The 22,916-nt window shown below is 38.0% G+C and overlaps 1 protein-coding gene across 20 annotated transcripts in view; it reads left to right on the top strand.

The window, feature by feature from the left end:
- Dlgap1 (DLG associated protein 1) overlaps positions 1-22,916 on the top strand; it is an 888,020-nt gene that overhangs the window by 822,194 nt on the left and 42,910 nt on the right. For 15 of the 20 annotated variants that reach the window (XM_074070239.1, XM_074070238.1, XM_074070237.1 and 12 more), the window contains 2 exons: positions 792-1,162; positions 8,758-8,849. In XM_074070239.1, coding sequence (XP_073926340.1) covers positions 792-1,162; positions 8,758-8,849 — 463 coding nt within the window. The remainder of the gene's footprint in view (positions 1-791; positions 1,163-8,757; positions 8,850-22,916) is intronic. The other 5 variants (XM_074070244.1, XM_074070243.1, XM_074070249.1 and 2 more) reach the window with 1 other exon arrangement.

Genomic DNA, 22,916 nt, shown 5'->3' with positions numbered 1-22,916 from the left:
GAAAACAAGTAAGTTCAGGGCAATAGTTTATAGAAACAGTTTCCTGTTTCTACACAGAAAAAGGAAAGAAAGAAGGAGGGAAGGAAGGGAGCGAGGGAGAAGGAAAAGGCGAGGGAGAGAGAAGGGAGGTAGGGAGGGAAGGACAAAGAGGAAGGAGGGAAGAAAGAGGAGAAAGAGGAGGAGGGAGATGGAGAGAGGACAGATTGGCAAGAAAACAGAAAGAGACAAAGAGAAAGAAAAGGAGGAGAGAGAGAAAGACAGGCAGGGAGGGAGGACTGAGTATCGCTGAAGTGCATAGCATGGAGCTAGGATGGCAGATGTGCCCCAAGCACCTCACATTTACAATAGGATCAGAACACATACACTCACAGGTCTTTGCTTCTTATCAACTAACAAAATCATCTCTAATGAGTTACTTGTGTGACGTTAGCTATATTTAATGTTTTCCTCAGAAGCTTTATCCCTGTGCTATACACACGGTGGCCTGCAAAGATCTCTACAGTCAGCCAATCATGTCTAGTTCATGTTGATTCATAAATTACATTTCAGAAACTTCCATCTCAGAGGTTGATGTTCCCCAGTCTCTTTCCCTGAATTTTGGGTGTGCGTGTCACTCCATAGGAGGCCCAGATACCACCCCTAAGCAGGATCTCACTCTGTCCATAGACTTGTTTTCATGTTGTGTCTTAAGATTGTTTTGTGTGCCCTAATTTCCAATGGTTGTCAGTGACAATATCAGAGACTAACACCCACACAGAAATCACAGTGTCTTTGTTTTCACTGTCTTCCAGTGTCATCTTGCATTACAACATATAAGAAGACACCACCTCCAGTCCCACCCAGAACTACCACGAAACCTTTCATTTCTATCACAGCCCAGAGTAGCACAGAGTCTGCGCAGGATGCCTACATGGATGGACAAGGCCAACGGGGAGACATTATCAGCCAGTCTGGCCTCAGCAACTCCACGGAAAGCCTGGACAGTATGAAGGCTCTGACGGCTGCCATCGAGGCCGCAAATGCCCAGATCCATGGCCCTGCAAGTCAGCACATGGGCAATAGCACTGCCACCGTCACCACTACCACCACCATAGCCACGGTCACCACGGAGGACAGGAAGAAGGACTTCAAGAAGAATCGATGTCTGTCTATTGGAATACAGGTAATGCCCGCCCTAAGTCCTTTGAAATAGGAACCCACTTCTCCCCTCCCCCAAAAGATTACAGTTTTTGCCATTTGGGATGATCTAGCTATATATACGACCAGATTTACAAATTATTGGCTCTGAATTGCCTACCTTGCTAAGTGTGATCAAAATGATGAAGTGTTTTGTCTATATATACTATTAGCAGGTATAATTTTTATTTTCTAAATTGAATACACAACTTGAACTGGAGACTAACTCAGAAACATTAATACAATCAATCATAGAGTACACTTCAGATCCTGATGTGCATTTTATTCTCATAAAGGTGTGGACCTCCAAGAATAACTGGGGTTAGCAAGTTGTTTTAGAATATGCTTAACCTTACTGAATTACCATATGGGAACAAAAATGTGGATCACATCTTCCAGGTGTGGGAGATCGAAACCAAAGCAACTGATAGTGTGGAAAGCTGTAACTCATGCCACAGCATCATGGAGAAAGAATGTGCCTCAGTTTCAGCCCAATTGTTGGCTATTTAATCATGCATTTCATGAAAACATAGTAGAGAACTCAACAGACTCCTCAGTTCAGTTCACTATTTTCTGCTTTTCTAAGATAAGGCAAGTTGATTCTTCCTTGCTTTTTTTTTTTTACACATATTTGGCTGGGGTCACTCTGTAAGAAATTTCTTTCCACAAAGAAGAAAAGTCACTCCTCTTCCCCATTTCTGTTGTGCTCTATCATTCTGCAGGTGCCCACCGAATAATAACTTCTCAACATGGTGTCCAATAAATCTATCCACATGGAACCAACTCTAGCCACATCTAAAAGACAGGTGTGGGGTACATTCTCACAATGCTGATGTATTTTCACAGTCCGTTCTGCAAAGTTCACTTTTAAAAGGCAGTTAATCTTTCTCTAGTAGCAATGAGTCAAACACCTTTTTATAACCTCCAGGTTACCAGAGCCCAAGTTGTCAAGTTTCCTGAAAGGACTTGTAGCACTGGTGCTTGGGAGCACACGACTCCATGAGAAGAAAGGGCCCAGAGCCATCCCCCTGCCCAAGTCTCCCTGTTTCTACTAGAAGCCAGTTCCCCTCCCACCACCCAAATGATTCGAACAGTATGGAAGACAAGAGTTTGCATTCTGTTTGTCCTGGACAAATCACTTAATTTTCCTGACCTTTAGTTTCTTTGTTTATCCTTCATAGTATTATTTCAAAGATGAAGTTTTTGAAAAAAAAAAAACAAACCTAGTTTCCTATGGTAGTTCTTATTTACTAGGTACAGAGCTTCAGTTTGGGATTATGAAAAAATTGTGGTGATGGGCACACAGAAATGTCATTCTACTGAGTGCCATGAATAGTCTACTTAAAAAATGGTTAAGGCCAGGTGCCCATGGCTCACGCCTGTAATCCAAGCTACTCAGGAGACAAAGATCAGGAGAATTGCAGTTCGAAGCCAGCCAGGATAAATAGCTTGGGAGATCCTATCTTGAAAACACCTATCACAAAATAGGGTTGGTGGAGTGGCTCAAGGTGTAGGCCCTTAGTTCAAACCCCAGTACCCCAAAAGAAAAAAAAAAGGTAAATTTTATGTTATATATACTTAGCCATTAAAATAAAAGTGTATCAACCTTCTTATCTGGCACGTAGTTGGCACCAAGGAATGTTAGTTTGCTTTTACTTCCTCAATATTTGATTCATTGTTTTTTGTCTTCATTTTATGCTGTTTTCAACAGTTAATATGTCTCTATTGCTCAAAAGTCAGAACTTACTTTAAAAAACCTGCATTGACAAGCCTCTTTCCCATTCCTGTCCAATGGCTGGTCACTTCTCCTTTCTGCAGGAAGTAAATAATCAGTATTTGCATATCTAGACAGATATTTTGTGCATATTCTAGTAAATACGTATTTCTTTCTTTCTTTACCCCAATGTCAGCACATACCTCATACAATTCTGCATTTTGTCTTATTTCACTTAATATATTTTGAAGATTATTGTCACTCTTATTTTTTCATTTTATTTAAAAGCCTTTATACACTTTTGTGATTGACTCCCAAACTGCTGGTGGGTTTTATCTTTTACTTTCCAAATAATTCTTACTTAGCATAAAACATTCACAAATATTAAATCCAGCTTCTGTTATTTTTATTATTTTCTTTCAGTGCTGTTTTGCTCTAATGCACTTGTGTGTTAAAAAGCCTGAGATGGGTGATACAGTCTTAATTTCCATGTTCTATCGAGAACTTCTCCCTAGTACGACTCTAGAATATTTAAAGATTTGCATTTTATATAATATGGCTTCCAAACTCAAGCCAGACGCTTTTATCTTGCTTGATGGGTTTTGTTGTTGTTGTTGTTTTGTTTTTGTGGTACTGGGGTTTGAACTCAGGACCTCATGCTTGTTAGGCAGGTGCTCACCACTTGAGCTACTCCACCAGCCCTTTTCTGTGTTGTGTATTTTCTTTTTCTTTTTTTCAATGTCTGTCATGTATGTTCCCATTTTCTATTTGGCTAAGAAAGAGGCATTTAATTGTGTAAAAATTTTTGTAATTGTGTAATAGACCCACGGAGGAATGTCACAATTGCTCCCATGAAGAAAAGCTGCAGACCAGTAGCTGTGGATGTGATGGGTATTTTCAAGATAGGATCTCAAAAGTGTTTGCCTAGGGGGGAGAAATGACCCAAGCCTTGTATGCACATATGAATAATAAAATAATAATAAAAAAAGTGAAAACCGTAATATTTTCCTTCACTTATTATAAAATGGAAGGAAATCTAGAAGCATTATTTTTACCCTAAACACCTTAAAACTTTATCAGCATTTCCCCCCCAACAGCATCATAGAGGTCTTAAGGAATTTATAGTTGTAATCTCCAAATTATGACTCACTTTATTTAAAGAAATATTTAAAATTTCAATTCAAGCACAAATAAATACTCTAGCTATCTACCAAAAAAAAAAAAAGTGTTTGCCTGAGCTGGATTCCAACTGGAACCCTCATGATCTCTGCTTCCTGGGTAGCTAGGATTATAAGCATAAACCACCATGCCCAGCTGTTGTTTTTTTTTTTTTTTTTTTTGGTGTTCTAGTACTTATCGAGGAGAGGGAAGCCTGGATGCTTTGGATGTAGAGCAGAGTTGTACAGTCAGAATTACTCTTGAAATAGGAAGAAGATTTGGTCCTCTGTTGCCAGGGGCCACTTTTGGGGAATGGAATTAGATTAGGGGTTGGGAGCAGCGAAAGACAGATTTCCTGTTTCGTTCTGTACACTTCTGTGTTACCTCTTTTTTTAATTTCCTTTTCTACCTGTCCATCTGTAAAGAGAAATACATTGTGTCCTTTGTGAAGAAACAAGTCAAATTGCAAATCGTTTAATTTGTCTCTTCCAAGTTAACCATTTTATTTTTTGGCAGTACTGGGGTTTGAACCCAGGGCTTTATATGCTTCCTAGGCAAGCATTCTATCACTTGAGCCGCTCTGCCAGTCCAAGTTAACTATCTTAGAACAACAAAAAACAAACGAACTTTTACTATGATTTAAAAGAGGGCATTGGAAATAAAAACATTACATTATCTTTGATTCATGGTTAATTAACTTGAGAAGGCAAGGAAGATAGTCTTTTATCTAAGAAGACACCATTTGGACCTTGAAAACTTTATTGTATTTATTTATTTTTTAAATGTGCACATTTGTTCATCAAAGTTTTTTTTTGTTCATTTGTTTTTTGACAGTACTAGGGTTTGAACTCAGGGCCTCATGCTTGCTAGGTAGACACTGTACCACTTGAGCTACTCTACTAGCTCTGAAAACATTATTTTGATATCCTTGAAATTAACATCAAGGAACATTTAAGAAGAGATGGGGGGGCAGTTAAGTCAAAACTAATGAACCTACAAAGCTCATTTTAATGGATTTAAAAAGAAAAGTTAAATTACAGTCATGTTTTCCACCTATTATGTATTAAGTTAGAATTAATTCTAAAGAGATAACAAAATCTAATCATTTCAAAATATTAAAATATTGAAATAACATTTTAATTAAAGAAGAAATTTTAAATTATTGTGAAATAAGTGACAAGAATACTATGTCACTACAGTTTGTAGACAGGGAAGAGTGGGCGTGGTGGTTCGTCTGCAATCCCAGACAGGAGGATCTTGAGTTCGAGGCCAGCCTGGGCTACATATGAGACTCTGTCCCCAAAAGAAAAAAAAAAAAGGAAGAAATATTGCATTATAAACTAAACATTCAATTCTCAAAGCCAGAAAAAGAACCGCAGGTTAAAAGGATCATGTTACTCTTGACGAAAGTAAAGATAAATGCATTAGAAAACAAAGCAATGGTAGTAACAACTAAAATTAAACCAAACTTGGATCTTTGTAAAGACCAAATGAATAAACAAGTATGATTGAAAGTGAAACTAAAATTCAACAGTATTAGGAATGAGAAAAGGGACCCAAACATTTTATGCACATATGAATAAAATAAAAATTAAAAAAAAAAAAAGGAACGAGAAAAGGGTATGATCTTCAAAAAAAAAAAACCTATGAAAGGGCTGGCAGAGTGGTTCAAGTGGTAGAGTACCTGCCTTCCAAGCCTGAGGCTCTGAGTTCAAATGCCAGTACTTCCAAAAAAGGAAAAAGGAAAAAAAATTTTTCTGGCAATACTGGCATTTGAACTCAGGACCTCACACTTGCTAGGCAAATGCTCTACCTATTGCTTGTACCATACCTCCATCCCTTTTTGCACTAGTTATTCTTCTGGATAAGGTCTCATCTTTTTGCCCAGGGCTGACCTCAGACCATGTTCCTCCTATCTATGCCTCCTATGTAGGTGGGATTACAGACATGTGCCACCATGCCTGGCCCTAGAAGCCTGATGAAACTTCTATTCAAAGGTGAAATAGTAGAAATCCCAAATCAAGAGCAGATGAAGATTCTATTTTCACAGGCTCATCCAGGATGAATTAAATAAGCCAGGACACAAAGCAAGGAAGAGAAATGAGGTGGAAATATGCCAAAGAAAGAGCAAAATTGCTCATATATGTATATGTATGTGTGTATATATATATATTACATCCATGTAGAAAATATAGTAGAAATCACTGAAGATCCAATAGAATTCACAAAAGTGAAATATTGCAACATAAATACAGAGAAATCAATAACTTATCTATATATTATCAATAAACAGAAAATGTAATGGTAAAATAAGAAATTGTAATGGTATAATAATAATAATGCTTTTTTTCTTTTCTTTTCTATTTTTCAGTACTGGAATCAAACCTAGGGCCTCTTAGGCTAGTGCTCCGTACTTACCACCGACATCCTCAGCCCTTTGTTTTGTCTTGTTTTGTTTTGTTTTTGGTTAGACTGGGGTTTGAACTCAGGGCTTTGCACTTACAAAGCAGGCACTCTACCGCTTGAGCCACACCTCCAGTTCATTTTGCTTTAGTTATTTTGGAGATGAGGTCTCTCGAACTATTTGCCTAGGCTGGTTTCAAACCATGATCCTCCCAATCTCAGCCTCCTGAGTAGCTAAGATTACAAGTGTGAGCTATCAGTGCCTGGCTTGCTTTTCTTTTATTAAGCATGATCTCTCTAGGTTGCCTGGGTTAGCCTCAAACTCCTGGGCTCAAATGAGTCTTTTTTCATCAGCTTCCTTAGTAACTGAGACTACAGGCAAACCCCTCCATGCCCAGTTAATTTACAATAGTAGCAAAATACTATAAAACAAGAATATTGAGTTTCAGGAACAATACATGACACCTACCTAAAAATAGTATGAAAACATCCCTTATATCAAACATTAGGCCTAAATAAATGGAAAACCACTTGATATCCTTGCCTAGTAATATTCCATGGTGTTAAGATAACAGTCTCTCAAAGGTAATAAAAATATTTAAAGAAATTCCAGTAAAGAGTCTAGTGTGATCTTTGTCACTTGGTGGAGGCTAAAAAGAGAGATTTGATAATTTGATGTTTAGTAAGTTAATATCCCAAAATAACCTAGAGAATTTTTGCTTTCTTTGTTTTTTTAGTTACATTTTTAAAAAGAAGATCTACAGGAGGAGGCTTGCTATAGAAAATATCAGTATTTATTACAAAATTAGGAATAGGGAAGCAGGGATAATAAAACCAACAAATCAATAGTCCATAATGGTCTGTATATGTAGAAATTTCAATGTGTGTGGGACTTCGTGGATAATATATATCGGTAAAGTTTAACATAAAATTAAAAATTAAAAAAGATAAATGATGAATGGAGCCAGACCAACTAATGATCCAAGGGGTGGGGGTATTGGGCTCTACATATATCTTACACACACAAACCTCTCAGGGGGTGGCTAGCTAAGGATTCATAATTTTTTAAAAAAAACGAAACCTGAAAGTATAAAAGTAAGTACCAAAGAACTTTAAAAACTACTCTCAGAGCAATGGGGCCTTCCCAAAGCATAAAAACTAGATGTGAGTACATAATGAGATTGTCTAGAATGAAGGACAAAGTTTAAAAGACAAAGGATAAGCTGGGAGAAAGTGTTCACAGTACATTTATAAAAGAAAGGGTTAAGGTCCAAAAAGAGACCCCATAAACAAGAAAATAAAAAACGCTGGTGGGCTTGCACTTTCTATATGATATATATCTACATTTTAATTTCCTATAACTTACATTGAATTGCTTTTGTGTCTAAAAGTAATTTATTAAATATATAGAAGGAGCAAGTAATAAAACTAATTTTTTTGAATAGTATGAAAATGTACTTCAAATTGGGGTTAGGACTAATCCATTACATATGCTATTAGTTATATATGGGAATATTTTCTCTATTAGCTGTAATATGTACATAGCTATTTAGGAACTGTAGCGTGATATTCATTGCCAGTTCTTTAGTATGAAGGAAAGAAAATAAAGCTACTATTTCTTAATAAGATTAATATCTAAATATCCCAATGTTAGCAACTATTACTACAGTAAATGAATTTGCCTTTTTTGGGAGGAGGGACTTTATCTGCTCATTTTTCTAGAAACACATATTCTATGTAACACTCCCTTCTAATATAATACCCACAAGTAATTATATACACTCACCTCTCCATATTCATAAGCTCCATATCCATGAATTCAACCAATGACAGACTGAAAATATTTTAAAAATGTATCTATACTGACCATATAGACTTTTTTCCTTTTATTATTCTCTAAACAATACAGTAGAACACTATTTACATAGCATTAGGTATTATATGTAATCTAGAGATGATTTAAAATTTATAGGAGGGTGTACATAGGTTATGTCATTTTATATAAGGCGCTTGAGAATTCATGGATTTGGGTATTTGTGGGGATCCTGTGGATTCCAAGGGATGAACGTGCTTACACATCTGTGGAGGATTCACAAATCAGCCACCTTGGAAGTGAATAAAATTGCATTTTACTAAGAGCAGCAGAATCAAAGAGCCTGCTAGTAACAGTGATGGCTCTCATCAAACACAAATATTAAACAAAGAAGTTGCAAATCACAACACAGATGCTTCTGATGAAATGACATTTGTTGTTCACTGGAAGGATCTGAAATGAATCAACTCTACTTGTTTGATGATTCCCTCAGGTGGACGATGCTGAAGAACCTGACAAACCGGGGGAGAATAAAGCACCCAGTAAGTTCCAGTCTGTGGGAGTGCAAGTGGAAGAAGAGAAGTGGTGAGTCCACAGCATTCATCTGCATTTCTCTTGGTATTGGCAAGCACAGGAAAAGTACTTGTCCCATGGTAACCCTACAAAATGCACTGATCTTTTCTACTAACTTTTAGGAGTATTCAGAAGGTAAGCAGCAATCAGTATTAGGTGACTCCCTCCTACAATGTAATACTGGAGACCACTCCACTCAAGTTCCAGCTACCACAGTGGTCCAAGTGCATCACCCACATGTAAATACTGCATGCAGTATGTTGGATTGCCAAACGTTCCTCTTCAGAAAAATCCAAACAACAACAAACAAACAAACAAAAAACTTTAAAGACCTTTCTGAGTACTTATTTCTATCTTTATTCTCAACACTTAATAGTGCCTGATGTGTATTTTGTGCTCCATGGATGATGAATGAAGAAGAATGAGAATATTCTATATCATTTTGTCATTATTCTTAATCATCAGTTCCCTTAGATTGCCTGTTTTTGACTTGTTCGGTTTTTGGAGACAGAGTCTCACTATGTACCCCAGACTGGCCTCAAACTCGAGATCTTCCTGCCTTCACCTCCTGAGTGCTGGGATTACAGGCATGTGTTAGCACACCCAGGTTTAGAGTGATCTTTAAAATAGGCTTACTCAAGAATCCTGGCATCCAGAAGTGAGAAATTTCGAGTTTCATAGGATCACACAATCATGGAATTGGGAAGGGACTTTGAAAGTCAATATTTTCATTTTATAAGTGAGAGTTTGATCTCAAACTATGAGATCCTTGATGGGCAGAACTAGGCTTTATTGACAATGGTAACTCAGCTTGTAGCATTGTATTTTGTATATACTAAGTAAATGTTGGCTGAATGAAACAAAACTGGAGATATGGTAGAAGAAAGAGCTCTACATCATAAATCAGAATATCATTTCAATGTTGCCACTAATTTTCTGTGTGCTAATTAGGAAGAATAATTTGGATGTCATCCATCCAGCATCCATCCATACAATAAATATCTGCTGAATGTTTCCTATATGCAAGGCTACCTATTACATGAACTGAAAATCTGAAAGGAAGTCATGCATAATTCCATCAGTTCCTGGAGCTGGTCCTGTTCTAGAAATGTGGTATCAATTGACATTGTGCTTTTATTTAAGATGGGTGGATATACATACATACATGTATGTATGTATGTATGTATAGTGCTAGAAGCCCAGAAAATTGATAAAACTTTTCTGAAAACAAATGTGACAAAAGTTAGCAATAGTTATACATGTGTTGATCCAGTAATTACATTGGTGGGGTTAGCGTAAATGCAATAACTCAATGGATAGTAAACAACTGCAGAATATTATCTATCATTGTAAAAGTAAAACATTGTGCTGGATATGTAGCTCAGTGGTGCTTCTTGCCTAGCATGTGCAATGCCCTGGGTTTCATTCCAGCATTGCAAGAGAAAAAAAAAAACATTAATTATCAAAATCAAACAATAATAGCATGCTTTTGAAATTTATTGCACATGGAGTCTTTGCTGCTATTTCCTGAGTGGGGAACAGGAAATGTTTCTCTCTCCCCGCCCCCATCCTTATATTAAAATAAATCCTTGCTAAAACTTAAAAAAAAAAAAAAAAAAAAGAAAGAAATTTATAGCACATTACCAAGGAAGATTACTATACAGCTTTCAAATGTCATTTATAAAAAAATTACAGAAACATGGGGAAATTCCCATGATGCAAGGTTAAGTAAAAAAGTTGAATACACAATAACCATGTATACTATTCCTGCAGATAGACCAAGACTGAAAGGCAGTATGTAAAAATAGTAGATTTAGAAGTGAATTTTTTCCTTTTGTTATAAAATGTTTCCTTATTTCAAGTTTTTTTAATAACATTTTCACACCATAAATAAACATAAATAAATGTTTATTTATTTAAATATTTACTGCACAGCTAGGTATCACACTAAGCAGTTGCTCTACCACTGAGCTATATCCTGGCACTTGTTTTTTTTTTTGGTGGAACTAGGGTTTGAATTCAGGGCCTCACACTTGCTAGGCGGACACTCTACCACTTGATCCACTCTGCCAGCCCATATTCTTTTTTTTTTTTTTTTTAAGTCAAGATCTGTCTATGTAGCCCAGGCCAGCCTTGAATTTACAATCCTCCTTTTTCAACCTCTAGAATGATGTTAATGCATGTGCCACCATGCCTGGTCCCTTATTAAGTATTACCAAAGCAGGGCAAGGTGCATCAAGCCTGTAGTTCCAGCTACTTGGGAAGCTAAGAAGGGAAGATCACTTCAGTCCAGGAATTGGGGCTAGCCTGCAAAACATAGTGAGATCCTATCTTTAAGAAAAAAAAAAGTTTTCACAAAAATTTTTGAAAGCATAAATTTAGTAGCTATGAAAAGAACTCATAGTGAGAAAAACTTTCTACCCTTCCTCTGTCCCAACCTGCTGATTTTTCTTAGTGGTGTGGTAGTTAAGGGCAGACTCTGGACCCAGAAAACTTAGATCCAAATCCTGGCTCTGCAACTTTGTAGCCTGAGGGCCATGAGCAAAGTCGTGGTTACCTTTGTGCCTGGCTTCCTTACATGTGAAAAAGGAATACTGGGCAGAGTCAAGCATATCAGGTGCTTGGAAGTTGTCACTCAAGCTTAATAACAATTAAAGATCTGAACAAAGTGAAAAATCAGCAACTCTTCTAACATGTGTTAGAGAAGTGAAGTCGCAGAGCAAATCACTACTTTCCCTCCCCCATCTAAAAAAATTGAAGAAACAGGTAAAGAAAAATCAGAACTTACTGGAAAAGAACCCCACAAGCAGAAACCTCTGTAAGGAACTAGGGCTGGACTGTTAAAACCCAAACTGAAGTTGAGGAATCCTCAGTGCTCAGGGCAGACAGATCCTTGGGTTAAACATCCCAGTTGGAGGGAGGCCCACAGACTTTTGTGAATTTTACCTCCAGGAGTTCTACCAGGTCCTCACAGTAAACAGTGTGGGAAATTCCCTTGGGCCCAGCAAGAGGAAGGAAAAAAAACCACTTTGAAATCTGCTCTTCAGGAGGCCTGCACTCAGCAGAAACTGCTGGGGTTTTATCAGATCCTAATCTGCCCCAGGGAAAGGATGGGAGTGGGGAGTGAGGGGTGGGGAGGATAAAGGACATGCCCAACTCCAGTTTCCTTTAGCCATCTTATCCCACATAGGGGAGACACTCTGAAGAAGTTCACAGTTCAGTTGACACGGCCACCAAAAGAATGAGACTTAATCATAGTACTGTAGAAACAAACCTTCCCCTTCCCCTGACACCTTTCCACCACAGTACTAATGGCCTATCTATCACATCTATCTAGACACCATATCTATTGTGTATTTTACACAATACATCATGTCTGCTTTTCAAAAAAAGTACAAGGCAGCCAGGTGTGGTGGTTCTCACCTGGAAACTCAGTATTCAGAATTATCCTTAGAAAGCAAAGAAGTAAAGACTTCCTCTGACAAAAATTGAGGGAATTTGTTGCTAGTAGACCTACATGGCAAGAAATGTTGAGAAGTTCTTCTGAGAAAAGGAAAAGCATATAGGTCCGAAGTAAAATACATTTTACTTTACTTTTCTGTGTGTTTGTGTGATTCTGATTTACACTTGAACTCAGGGCCTTGCACTTGCTGGGCAAGCACACTACCACTTGAGTTACACTCCAAGCCCTTTTCTGTTGTGTTTTAGATAGGGTCTCGCCAACTTTGCCCAGCTAGCCTTGCATAACGGCAATAATGCCATAATACAAGGGGTAAGAGGTTGAAGTTAGAAATACTGAGCTATCATAAAATCTTGGCACCATCAGAGAAATGGCATAGTGTTATTTGAAAGTGAACCTGAATTACTTGTAAATGCTTAGTGCAAACTTTACGGCAGCCACTTAGAAAAGTTTTTTAAAAAGAAGTATAACCTGTATGCTAAGAACGGAGAGAAAAATGGAATCGTATAAATCATAAGAAAGAAAAAGCAACACTAAAAATAGAAAAAGGACGAAAGATGAAAATAAGAAAAAACCAGCCAGATGCCTGTGGCTCACACCTGTAATCCTAGCTGCTCAGGAGGCAGAGATCAGGAAGATCATGGTTTGAAGCTAGCCTGAGCAGATAGTTCTCAAGACCCTACCTTGAAAATAAATAACCAATGTGAAAAAGGACTGGCAGAGTGGCTCAAGTGGTAGACCGCCTGCCTAACAAGCATGAGGCCCTAAATTCAAACCTCAGTACCACCAAAAGAATAAGAAAAAAGAACAAAAGCAAAAAATAGAAAACCAACAAGTTTGGGAGATATTAATCCAACTCTATCAACAATCATTTTAAACATCAATAGTCTAAATATATTATTAAAAGATAGAGGTTAGTGCTGGGTATGGTGGCTCGTGCCTGTAATCCCTGCTACTCAGGAGGCTGAGATCATGGTTTGAGGCCAGTCCAAGCAAAAAAGCTAGCAATACCCCATCTTAAACAATAAGCCAGGTGTAGTGATATGAGCCAGTGATCCTAGCTATGCCATAGGTAGTGATCCTAGGATGCCACACATAGGAGAATTATACTCTGAGGCTGGCCTTTGGCAAAAACACAAGACTGTTTTAGTGTTTAAACTAAAAAGCAAAGAAGGGCTGGGGGGCCTGACTCAAGTGGTAAGGCACCTGCCTAACAAGTATAGCACCCTGAATTCAAACCTCCCATACCACCAAAAAAAAAAAGACAGAGATTATTCCAGTTAAAGTGGCCTATGTCTACAATCCCAGCACTAAGAAGGCAGAAGAGCCCCGATAATCCTAGCTAACTCAGAAGAGCCCCGATAATCCTAGCTAACTCAGAAGAGCCCCGATAATCCTAGCTAACTCAGGAGGCAGAGATCAGGAGGATCGAGGTTCAAACTCAGCCCAGGCAAATAGTTCGTGAGACCCTATCTTGAAAATACTAGACACGAAAACAGGCTAGCAGAGTGGCTCAAGGGGTACAGCACCTGCCTAGCAAGTGTGAGGCCCTAAATTCAAATCCCTGGACTGCCAAAAAAAAGAAAAACAAACTGAAGGCAGGAGGATCAGGACTTTAAGGCTAGCCTGGGTTTATAGCAAGGGCTGGTCAAAGTGAATCAAAACATAAGACCCAACTATATGTTGTACAAGAAATTCACTTTATAAAGACGCATAAGGATTAAAAAGTAAATGGAGTTGGGCTGAGCACATGTATAATCCCAGCACTTGGGTGACTGAGGTGAGCCCAAGGCTAGCCTGGGCCATAGTACAGGACCTAGCCAGGCTCAGTAAAACAAAACAAAGAAAGAAAGAAAGAAGAGTAAATGAATGGAGAAAGATACGCCATCTAATACTACTCAAAAGAATAAAGGAGTAGCTATATTAAGTTCACACAGAACAAACTTTGGAGCAATTTATTAGGGATAAAGAGAGGCACTAACATGGACTGGAAGTGTGGCTCAAGCAGTAGAATGTCTGCCTTGCAAGCATGAAGCCCTGAGTTCAAACCTTAGTACCACCAAAAATAAACACATAAATAAATAAGTAAATGAAATCTTCAACTTAAAAAAAAAAGAGAATCATTACCTAATAACTAATAATAAGAGAATTAATTCTCAAAGAAGATATTAAAATCTTTATTATGTGTGTACATAATAACAAAATTTCAAAATGCCTGGGTCATGGGCTGGGGATGTAGCTCAATGATAGAGTGCTTGCTTAGCATGTGTGAGACCATTAGTTTAAATCTCAGCACAGAAAAACAAACAATAATGACAAAAACAACAAAAATAACCTTGGGATAAAAGCTCATAGAACCATAAGGAGAAATAAATGATAGTGCTATATAATTGGAGACTTCAATGCCTCTCTCGAAGAAACAGCCAGAGGCAGAAGGCAGAAAACGAGTAAGTGTATAGTGGAACTCAGGAGCACTGTCAATCAATTAATTGGATATAATTGACATCTGTGGAATACTTCACACAGCAGCAGATTGTACCTTCTTGTCAAGCTCACAAGGAACAGTCACCAAGCTAGACTAGACTGTCACCAAGCTAGACTAGACTGTCACCAAGCTAGACTAGACTGCATCCTGAGCTATAAACGATACCTTGACAAATTTAAGAGGATATAAATCATATACTCTCTGCAGTCAGATCACAGTGAAATTAAACTAAAAGTCACTGACAGAAAGATGGCTGGGTATTACCATAATACCTGTGGGTCAAACAATACTTCTAAATAAAGATACAACTTATCAAAAATTATGAGAAACTGCAAAAGTGGTGCTTAGAAGGTTATTGATAGCATAGAATCAAGTATTGAAGAGAAGAAAGATCTGAAATCAGTTATCTAAGCTTCCATTTAGTAAATTAGAAAAAATTAAATTCAGAGAAAAGAAATAATATAAATTAAAACAAAAATCAGTGAAATTGAAAACAGAAAATTAATAGGAAAAATCAATGTTTTAGTCACTTTTTCATCACTGTGACAAATACCCAAGAGAAACAGCACAAGAGAGGAAGGATTTATTCTGGCTCACAATTTCAGAGTTTTCAGTCTGTGGTGAGCTGGCTCCATTGTTTCTGGGCTGTGGTGAGGCAAGACATCATGGCAGAAGGGTGAGGCAGAACAACCTTGCTCACCCAAGGGCAGCTAGGAGGCTGACAAAGGGGAAGGGGCCAGCGACAAGATCCTTTATTAGGCCATGGATAAACTGTTAAAAATAAAGTCTATTAATTTTTAAAAAGAGGATGGATAATAGTATTGATGTCAGTGTGATGTCCCTGGGATGTGTTGTTTACTATATGTAAACCTTTTAAAACACTACACGTAAGAATCTCTATATACATGTTTCTTAAGTCTTTTATGTGCCCCCAAATAGAATCTCTCTCTTTTTTTTATTTCCTTTATTCATATGTGCATACAATGATTGGGTCATTATTCCCCCCTTCCCCACACCCTCTCCCTTTCCCCCAGACTCTCTAAAAATTAAAGTTTTAAGAAAGCAACATAAGAGAAAGACATATCAATCTTGTATTTTATTTCAAACATTTCCCTGGCAGTCAACCAGGAAAATTAACACCTTGACACCTGGCCACTTACAAGAATGCCAAGCATTGCATACCAATAGCCACCCCCAAACATCAAGTAAGCCACTTTTGTCATGTGTTTAAAAAGTTAAACATTTACTGAATTATTGAAGTTCATAGGATAGTCAGTTCCTCAATAAACTGAGTGGTTTACTTAAAATTCATCCCCTTAAAGAGCTGGCTGACCAACTTTAGTGCTTTACTTTCCAAAACACACTTTCCCCTTAGGTCATTTTAGAGCTAACTCCCCCCACACCCAAGGTGAATAAACCTTTAAATTGATATTAATAACTGTTTTCAACCTCTCCAAAAGAAATTCATTGTCAAACTTGAAGGGGATGACCTTTATCTTCTGGATCTAACTATAATTCTTTGCATAATTTCTGATGGTAATTCTCTTAAATAGGATCTGTAAAAGCAAAATTGGGAGGTTGAGATTACATAATGACAAATTGCGGATTTTAAAAATTATCTCTACTAATGATGAGCCTGCTGTTTTCACACTGAATAGCCAATAACTTCCTTCCTCATCTTAAACAGACTGATAAAAAGCAGCAAACTAACAAAAAGTGAGAAGAGAAAGAAAAGAGAGCCAGAAAAGACAGCACAAAGAATGAAGATTAAAAGGATTTGTAAGAAGCCAAGAGACTGAATTACCTTTTGAATGATCACAATTTAGGAACCAAACTAACCCTAACCCAACAAAGCCCTACTAACTGGATTGTTTATTAAGGAGCAGGCTTGCAAATTTCAAAATAAAGGGAGTAAGTTAATGACCTCTTGGTTAAAAGAAAAAAAATTAAATGCACTACTAGGTAATGATGGAGAAGAGGCATGGAACTGGAGAATTACAAATCTTCTTGGGACATTTGCAGGCAGCCAGGACATCCTCAAAATGTCATGGATAGTAAATACGCCAAGTCCATTCTCCCAAGCAGCCTCACGGTGGGGACCGTGCACAGAAGAATGCCATCTGAAGGTACTAGTTTAAATGCCCCCGGCAGCAGCAAGTCAGGGATCCTGAAGGCATGTGTTATTTTGGAACAAGACTGCTTCTCTTAAACCAATGAAGAAAGTCATCACCTTCATCAGACATTAGCTGATGTCCCCCAATTCCTGCTATATAGGCCAGCTCGTGGCACTGATCTACTGCATTCACAGAGCACACATTTGCTGATACACAGGACAGATCCTAAGCAAAGTAAGCAGATGTTAGCAATGCCCCCCAGGCAGTGCCCGCCTACAGGACCCGTGCCAGGCCTACAGCACCCATCCCCATCCTCTCTCATCCTTTTGACTGCTCTTCAGGAATTTCTATGAAGTCCTCTTGGCTTTCAAGCTGATAATTAGCAAATCTGGTAAACCAATCCTTTCTGTTGACGAGGATGAGAAAGGCAAGCAGCTCCCAGGGAGCTCTCCTTTCCTTAAGTAACCGTTGTTGTATTTAGGCTGGGACTTCAAACTGGACTTTGTTAACTGAGCCCACTAGTGACTCTGGCTCTAGCAGTGGACACAATGAGGAAGAGTTACTGTTTTCATGATAAAAGTAGTATGCAAATTTACTTGGAGGCAAATATACAGCAATATGTTAACCATTGAAAATTTTCTGATGGGCTTTGGAGTAACAAGGGAAGTGTATGCAAGTGTGTGTGTGTATCTGTGCATCTTTTTATATTATCCACCTTTTTTCAGCAAGGACTATGTATTACTGAATAATTCAATTGATGATAAGAAACATAAGCTAGTATTTTTACATTCTAAAAAATTGTAAATTATAGAGATAAAATAAAATCCACCATAATCTCACCCATTAACCATGAGCTAATAGTACATCTTTTTACTCACACTGTTTCCATAAATATTTGGGGATCAAACTCAGAGCCTCTCACACATGTTAGGCAAGCAGTGTTACCACTAAACTACACCTCTAGCCCTTGAACATTTTTTTTTTTTTTTTTGCAGTACTGGGGTTTGAACTCAGAGCCACTCTGCCAGCCATTTTTTGTGATTGATTTTTTTTCGAGATAGGATCTCGCAAACTATTTGCTCCAGCTGGCTTCGAACCGCAATCCTCCTAATCTCTGCCTCCTGAATAGCTAGGATTACAGGCATGAGCCACCAGCGCCTGACTGAACATTTTAAAAATTGTTGAAATCATACTATGTACACAATCTTATAACATTTTATAAATCAACTAATATTACAACAAAAGCTTTCTCATTATTAAAACTTCATGGCAAATACCTCTTTTATTGGCTGCATATATTCATGTGTATGCATGGACCATGATTTGCTTCCTCTTCCGCTTTCAGCTTATCAACATTATTTCTAGAGTGGCTTCTGATTAAAGATGGTAAAGAAAAAAAAATACCCAGAACTATCTTTGAAGCTTTCTAAAACTAAATGACAGTAAAAAGGACTTTTTTTTTTTTTTTCTTGGTTTGGGCATTAACTCCCAAGGATGAAGAGGACAGGCAGGAAAGAAAGCAACAGAAAAATTTTAGAAGCAGAAAATTTTGGGAGACCAACAAGTGATAACTGACTTCTTAGACCACAGAAATCTAAATCCTGTAGTGCAGAAATCCAAGATGCAATTCAATTTAGATTTCAAAAGCCAGCCAAAAGCGTGGGGATTGGTGGCATTGGGCCTTCTGAAAGTGGAGATGAAGATGGACCCAAAAGCTTCTGGAATCTCAGAGCCAAGAGACAGTCCTTTCTCATGCTAGCAGACATTAGAGGTTTCTCTTCTTCAGAGGCAGAACCTAAGGGTGCCTGGCCTGGAGGATACCAGCAAAGTTAAGGGCAGGCTTACTGTACCCAAAATAGGAGGAGTGAATATTCACAAACAAAACTTCAGTGCCTCCTGTCCTGAACCTTCTCCAGCTCAGCTTCCAGAATCCTAATGCTATCTAGGCAGGAATGTGAAAGAGTTCTACTCTGGAGGGCTGAGCTGAGCCCAAAGACCCTAAGATGCTGAATTCAGCTATGTAGAGGACTAAAAACACAGTCGATCATCCTACAGTGAGGATTATGGCAGACAAGCCCCTCTCCAAAACCTAAACTTCTAACCCAGCTTTCTAGTGTGTCTCTCAAGCATGAGCAGATAATCAAGGGCCTAAAAACTTACAGAGATAAGACGAGAGGCTTCTAGAACTAAAAAATTTTAAAAAGCAGAAAAATTTAAAAGTTGTTTATTTTGTTTTGAGAGAGAAAGAAAAAAGAGAGGAAGGGTGAATGAGGAAGGCTCTATGAGGGATGTGGAAATTCTATCACAGAACATATTCTTATCCACAAGGATAAGAACATATTCTTATCCAAAAGGATTCTAGGAAATTAAAACTTAATAGCAGAACTGAAAAACCCAAATGAAGAGTTGGGAGATAAATTTGAAGACAATTATAGGGGAAAAAAGTCTAAGAGGGGGTAAGCAAAGAAAGAAAAATATACAGAATTATACAGAATTCATGAAACAAGTTATCCCACTCAAGAAAGGGAGGAAGGGAGTTTGAGGATCGAGAAGAAGGGAAGTACCCTTCCAGCTCCCCCAGGTGTGTAGCAGGTCTGGGAGAGGCCAGGTGCAGGGGAGCCGGTCAGAAGTTCTAGAAAACATGTCTTCAAGATTTGCGGAATACTTAACATATGGTGAGGAGCTTTACACATCTGAGAGGCTTTAAGGGTTAAGTAATAAGCCTATAAAAATTTTAAGCCTTTTGTTTTGCTTTGTCTTGTTTTCTTGAGGCAGAGTCCAGTCTGGCCTCAAGCTCCTTGGCTCAAGTTACCTTCCCACCTCAGTATCCTGAGTAGCTAGGACCACAATTGGTCCTAATAACTTAAGCCAATTTTTAAAAAGAAAAATACATACAGGAAATAGAGATACAATGCCAAGCCTGGTGGCATATGCCTGTTATCCAAGCACTCAGGGGGCTGAAGCAGGAAGATCACAAGTTTGAGGCCATTGAGGCCAGCCTCAGCTACACACTGACAGCCTGTCTAAAAAACAACTATTCATATAATAAAATAAGTCTAATCAACTCAGGCTGCCCTAACAAAATACCAAGGACTGATGGTTTAAACAGTAAACATTCATTTTCTCCCGATTCTGAAGACTAGGAGTTCCTTTACAGAGTTGGTTTCTTTGTGGGTCTCTCCCCTTGGCTTCCAGATAGACTTCTTGTCCCTGTGTGTCATCACATGGTCCTCCCTTTGTGAGTCTGCGTCCTATCAGTCTTGTTGGATTAAACACCACTTGCCTTGAGCATCCTTTGAACTTCCTCATCATCTCTTTACAGATCCTTCCTCTAAAAACAGCCACATGCTCAGGTGCCCATTATGTCATTGATGACCAAGTGATTGTTCCAAAGTCAATTAATTATTCAGTCTGCTTGTGTTTGAATATTTTCTGTAGTTTCTCTTGCTGTGGATTTTTAGTTTTATTCCATTGTGGTCTATAAAAAATACAGAGGGTCATTTCAATTTTCTTATGTTTGTTAAGACTGGTTTTATGTCCTAAAATATGATCTATTTGGGGGAAAGTTCCATGGGCTGCTGAGAAAAATGTGTATCTGCAACTCTTGGGTGGAATATTCTCTAGATGTCTCTTAAATTCATTTGATTTTTCCCTGGGTGACTTATCTATTGGTTAGAGTGGGGTATTAAAGTTACTCACAATTATTAAGTTGGGGTCTATGTGTGCTTTTATGTTCAGTAGTGTTTGGTTTATGAAATTGGTTGTGCCAATGTTTGGTACATATATATTTACAATTATTATATCCTCTTGATGGATTGTTCCCTTTATCAATATGAAGTGATCTTTTTTATTTCTTCTGACTAATTTTGCCTTGAAGTCTACTTTGTCAGATATGAGTATATCTATTCCTGCTTGCTTTCAGTCTCCATTTGCTTGGAATATCTTTCTCCATCCTATCACTTTAAGCCAGTCAGGTGCATTTCTTATAGGCAACAAATGGTTGTATCTTATTTTTTAATCCAATCTGCCAGTCTGTGTTTTTTGGTTGGAGAATTGAGACCATGAATATTTACAGTTATTATTGAAAGGTATAGCTGCCATTTTGTTATTTTTACAGTGCTTGATTCTTCTCTCCTCCTCATCTAGTGAGATTTATTCTTCCCCATATTTTCATGGTTGTGTTTTTCTCCCTCTTCTGTGTATAAGATCCCTTTAGGTATCTTTTACAGTGCTGTTTTTAGTGGTCATGAATTGCTTTAGTGTTTGTTCATCATGGAAGATTTCTGTTTCTTCAATTATGAAGGATAGCTTGGCTGAATGCAGTAACCTATGTTGGCACACACTTTCTTTCAGGGATTGAAGTACACCATTCTATCCCCTCCTTGTTTTTAAAGTTTATGTTGAGAAATCAGCTGTTATTCTTGGAACTTTTCTCTTGCAGCTTTCAATATTCTTTCCTTGTTCTGTATGCCTGATATTTTAACTCTAATATGCCTTTTCTGATCTTGTCTGTTCGGCATCCTAAAAACCTCTGTACCAGAACAACCATATCTTTCTCAAGATTTGGCAAGTTTTCTTTTCCTTTTTTTGGTGGTACTGGGATTTGAACTCAGGGCCTCATGCTTGCTAGGCAAAGTGCTTGAGCCACTCTGCTGGCTCAAGATTTGGAAAGTTTTCTGCTATTACTTAATCAAATGTGTTTTCTGTGCCTTTATCTTGCATCTTTTCTCCTTCTTCTTTGCCTGTGATTCATAGGTTTGGTTTTTTAATGGTGTCTTAGAGGTATGGCATGCTCAATTTGTACTTCTTTAGTTTTATTTTTGTTTTTAATCTTTATCTGAATGTTCTAACACCTTGTCTTCAAGTCCTGATATTCTATCTTCAATTAGATCCAGTCTACTGGTGTGGTTTTCACCTGAGTCTTTTATTTGATTTAGTTAGCTTTTCATTTCCAGAATTTCAATCTGATTTTTTTTTCAGAATTTTTCTTATCTTGATTGAATTTCTCTTTCATGTTTGCATTGTGTTCTTTATTTCATTCAGCCCTTTATTTGAATTTTCTTGGAATTCATACAAGCATTTATTTGTGTCCTCTTTAAAGTCACTGATCGTTCTTATAATCATTCTTTAAAAAATTCTTTATCTGAGATGTCACCCACTTCTCTATTAGTGTTTGTAACTGTGGCATAATTGAGATTTGAAGCAGTCATGTTGCTTCTTTTTTTTTTTTTTCTTCATATTTCTTTCTGTGTTTTTTTTTTTTTTTTTTTTTTTTTGGTGATAACTGGGGTTTGAACTCAAGCCTCACACTTGCTAGGCAGGTGCTCTACCACATGAGCCCCTCTACCAGCCCTGTTTTGTATTGAGTATTTTTGGGTTAGGGTCTTGTGAGCTAGTTATCTGGGACTGGCTTCAAACTGTAATCCTCCTGACCTAATCTTTGCTTCCTGAGTAGCTAGGATTACAAACATGAGCCACTGGTACCCTGATTTTTTTTTTTTTTCATATTTCTTGTGTTTCTGAGTTGAGATTTGTATCTCTGAGGCCAAGTTGTTGGTTGGAAGTTTTAATCACCTGTAGTCTTTCAGTTGATGTATTCTCAATGTTCAGGCAGGAGAGGGTAGTGGCAGGGTGAGGTTCTATTTTTTACCACTGGGCTGAAGTTATAGATCATTAACCAAGTATTATCCCATGTACTCAGGGCACCAGACCTTACCCCCAACAATGCTCAGATCAAGGAAAACTAGCTGGAGCCTCTTATAGAAGGGTCAGTTGTCTTTTCCTATTTGCTTTCACTATAGACATTCCCCCTCTTTGTGTACTGGGAATTGCTGCTGGTCACAGGGAGCTTTACAGTCTATGAGCTGGGCAGGTTCCCTCTTGCTCTGTTAGCCTCCGAGATTGTGTTCCCAGGAGCAACAAGAGTCCAAGCCTGGGTTGACCCCAAATGCATTGAAGAGTGGAGGTAGCAAACAGAGCACTGAGTTCTACGCTGGCAGTGGAGAACTGAGTGACCTAGG

Source organism: Castor canadensis, chromosome 4, assembly GCF_047511655.1.
Source record: "Castor canadensis chromosome 4, mCasCan1.hap1v2, whole genome shotgun sequence".
Taxonomy (NCBI): Eukaryota; Metazoa; Chordata; class Mammalia; order Rodentia; family Castoridae; genus Castor; species Castor canadensis.
This window is presented reverse-complemented; position numbering and strand designations above follow the sequence as displayed.